The sequence below is a fragment of the Otolemur garnettii genome, unplaced genomic scaffold, assembly GCF_000181295.1.
Source record: "Otolemur garnettii isolate 467f Iridium unplaced genomic scaffold, OtoGar3 scaffold00002, whole genome shotgun sequence".
Lineage (NCBI taxonomy): Eukaryota > Metazoa > Chordata > Mammalia > Primates > Galagidae > Otolemur > Otolemur garnettii.
The window spans coordinates 3625503-3629267 of record NW_003852397.1 but is presented as its reverse complement, the minus strand read 5'-3'; the positions used below and the strand labels follow the sequence as shown (position 1 = coordinate 3629267).

General features: G+C 43.7%; 1 protein-coding gene across 1 annotated transcript in view; it reads left to right on the top strand.

Annotated features, from left to right (window-relative positions):
- Positions 1 to 725: 725 nt before the first annotated feature.
- The window catches only part of BEND3 (BEN domain containing 3), a 24855-nt gene continuing 21815 nt past the window's right edge, over positions 726 to 3765 (top strand). The window contains exons 1-2 of the mRNA XM_003781575.2: positions 726 to 775; positions 1760 to 1962. Of these exons, the coding sequence (XP_003781623.1) occupies positions 739 to 775; positions 1760 to 1962 (240 nt within the window). The 5' untranslated portion in view covers positions 726 to 738. The remainder of the gene's footprint in view (positions 776 to 1759; positions 1963 to 3765) is intronic.

Sequence of the window (3765 nt, the reverse complement as noted above, 5' to 3'; positions counted from 1 at the left end):
ACAGGTAAAGTTAATTTTGATAGAGTATTTTACTTTAGTCCAGTAAGTCTAAAATATTATTTCAACATATAATCAATGTAAAACAGTTATTGGTGAGATATTTTACATTCGTTTCCCTAGGCTAAGTCTGAAATCTGTTGTGTAGTTTACACTTACAGCGCATTTTCATTTGCGCTAGCCAGATTTGGAGTCCTCAGTAGCCACAGGTCACTAGTGGCCACTGTCATGGGCAGCACAGATTTCTTTACTGGGAGTCCTGAGACCTCATCGCCAGTCTGTTGGGATCCACACCTCCATCTTTCTTCAGCTTTTTCATTTTGTGACTGGAATTTATAAGCATAGACTAAGGAGAGATCATCAAAATTGGGGCCTTTTAAGACTTGATTTGTTCAAATAACATTCCCCTGGTTCAGTACGTGGGTCTCAGCTTTAGGACATATCATGTCCATATGAAGTTCTGGAGAAGGGTTCCCTACAGGCCTACACAGATTCTATCTGCTTCCACATGTGGCACAAAGGACATTGTGCATTTTAAAGTATGTAGGGCATTAGAGCTCCATGCAGACAAGGTTGAGGGGACATGTGTGTCCACTGTGCTACAGAGCCTTTAGCCTTCTGTCACCGAGAGCTGGGGCTGGGAAGGTAAGTGAGTTCTGTGTGGGTCAGGGGAAGTCAGAAACTAAATCACGCAATAAATCAGGACTTTTGTCTTTGTCTTTTCATTTAGTGGAGTAGAAGATGAACTCAACTGAATTCAGTGAAGACGTAGAAGAAGGTAAAAAACATGTTTTAAAGAATGTTTTTAATTTAATATTTTTATTAGGTCATACCTTCACATGGTTACAAAAATATGAAAAGCTGTATAATTAAAGTCTCTTCCCAGCCCTGGGGATTGCCCTCACCCGCATACCTGTTACAAGCATCGTATATATCTTTACAGAGTTACTTTCTTTTAAAAATTATTTTGTAGAAACAGAGTCTCACTTTATCGCCCTCAGTAGAGTGCTGTAGCATCAAAGCTCACAGCAACCTCCAACTCCTAGGCTTAAGCGATTTTCTTGCCTCAGCCTCCCAAGTAGCTGGGACTACATTTGCCCGCCACAACGCCTGGCTATTGCCAGGGCTGGGCTTGAACCTATTACCCTCCATATATGGGGCTGGTACTCTACTCACTGAGGCACAGGTACCATCCTACAGAGTTACTTTTTTTTTTTTTTTTTAAAGAAACAGAGTCTTACTTTGTTGCCCTCAGTAGAGTACTGTGGCATCACAGCTCACAGCAACCTCCAGCTGTTGGGCTTAGGCGATTCTCTTGCCTCAGCCTCCCAAGTAGCTGGGACTACAGGTGCCCACCACAACACCCAGCTATTTTTTTGTTGCAGTTTGGCCAGGGCTGGGTTTGAACCCGCCACCTTCAGTATATGGGGCTGGTGCCCTACTCAGTGAGCCACAGGCACCGCCTCAGAGTTACTTTTAAAAGCACAAAAAGATATTATTTATTTCTCTTCATCTCCTCCCCCCCAAAAGGACTTTTAAACCAATTTTGAACTAAATATTCGTGGAACATGGTTTTATTGTATAGCACTAATGCAATGAAAAAATGCATTGTTGACAAGCATAAATTTGTTTTGACTAGACATCGATATCCAAGTGACAGTGTCACCGGGTGGCCCGCAAATCTCCTGCGGCTCAGAGAGCCCTGCAGTTCTCCGTGTGACTCTGGCCTTTGCCACTGAGCCTTGTTTCTTCTCTGCCACAGTTCTAAAAAACAACACTGTGAAAGTGGAGATAGAGGCTGAAGATGCTGCCCTGGACTGCTCAGTGAACTCCAGGACTTCTGAGAAGCACCCTCTGGAGACCATTTTCACTGTCCTTCAGGACTCCAGCAAACGGAAGCAGCCAGGCAGTGATGTTCAGCCAGACTCTGTCTCCAGCGTGAAGAGGAGGCGTCTGATCCCTGAGGTGAGGGCCCAGCCCATGCACGCTTTGCTTGGGCTCTAACCCTGTCTACTTTGATGCTGAATCTCTCTACTCTTGGGCATCTGGGCAACTGCTAAACCCTTGGGCACAACAAGAGGGTTTCATTTAATCTATCCTATTTCTGGCTATGGTTTCCAGAAAATGTCTCTTTTTTTGCATACTTTTCATGATATCCAATCTAGAAAGTATCTTTAGCTAGAACTCTTTTTTTTTTTTCTGAGACAGAGTCTCATTGTGTCGACCCTTGGTAGAGTGCTGTGGCATCATAGCTCACAACAACCTCAAACTCCTGGGCTTTAGCCATTCTCTTGCCTCAGCCTCCCAAGTAGCTGGGACCACAGGCATCTGCCACAATGCCCGGCTATTTTCTATTGCAGTTGTCATTGTTGTTTTAGCTGACCTGGGCTGGGTTCAAACCCACCAGGCTCCAGTGTATGTGGCTGGCACCGTAACCACTGTGCTATAAGCACTGAGCCTTTAACTAGAATTCTCGTCTGTGTCTAGATTCCTTATGGGTAAGGGGAGTTTGCACAGTACAACTGGTTTTGAGTTCTCTGTTTTGCTGTTTTCCATTGGGGAAAGCTAGAACTTACTCATAGTGAGGACAGTTAATATAAGCCTACCAAAGCTTGGCAAAATAGATGAATTCCTGGAAAAGTCAGGGATTACCTCGGAGTTAGATCTTTCCCTAAATTAAATCCATTTCTTATATCTACTAGAACAGTTGTTCTCAACCTTCTTAATGCTGTGGCCCTTTAATACAGTTTCTGTGGGTCATGACACACAGGTTGAGAACCACTGTATTAGAAGATCTCCTAAAGAAACTCTTCTGTGGAGGCTGGGCACAGTGGCTCCTGCCTATAATCCTAGCACTCTGGGAGGCTGAGGCTGGTGGATTGCCTGAGCTCAGGAGTTCAAGACCTGCCTGAGCAAGAGCAAGACCCTTATCTCTAAAAATAGCAGGGTATTGTGGTGGGAGCCTGTGGCCCCAGCTCCTTGAGAGACTAAGGCAAGAGAATAGCTTGAGCCTAAGAATTTGAGGTTGCTCCCGTAAGCTGTGATGTCACGGCACTCTACTGAGGGCAGCAAAGAAAGAAAGAACTGTTCAGTGAATTTCTTTGTAAAATGAGCAATTCTTTTACCCCCTAGATTAATCTATTTTATGAATTTGCTTTATTTCTTAATCATCTGCTGGCTATATTGAGCGTGGCCAAATGCTTAGAGAGATAGAAAATATAAAAGAAAGGGACATAGCAGCCTGTAGTCTCAGTGGGAGAAAAGATGTGTACATGGCACCATAGCACAATCAAGACTGAGATCAGGGGCAGCTTTGGGAGGTGGGTCCGGCCCAAATGCCCTATCACTGGACTCTCCCATGTGAATCTAGCAAATTCACCTTTAACTCTTAGAAGAACATTTTCCCAAGTTCCATGACCGACTATGACTTTCCAGGAGCCCCAAAGTGCACAGATTTGCAAGACTCATCAGCATTAACCAGAGGACCATGGGGTATCAGCCTGAGACTCTTGGCTTTCATGGTTTGTTGTGATTCTCTCCCATTAGATGTTTGGGCAGATCCAGAGAATAGGCTTCAGGAAGTGAAAACTATCTTTAATCAGTGTAGTGATGGAATGAGATTTTAACCAGCAGTTAAACATATGTGTTTACACTCCATACTAATGAAGACCTGCATTCCACATCATGGCACGGCAGGTGATACATTTATTTATTATTTTATTTACTTGTTTAGTTTTTTGTTTTTTTTTTTTTTTTTGAGACGGGGCC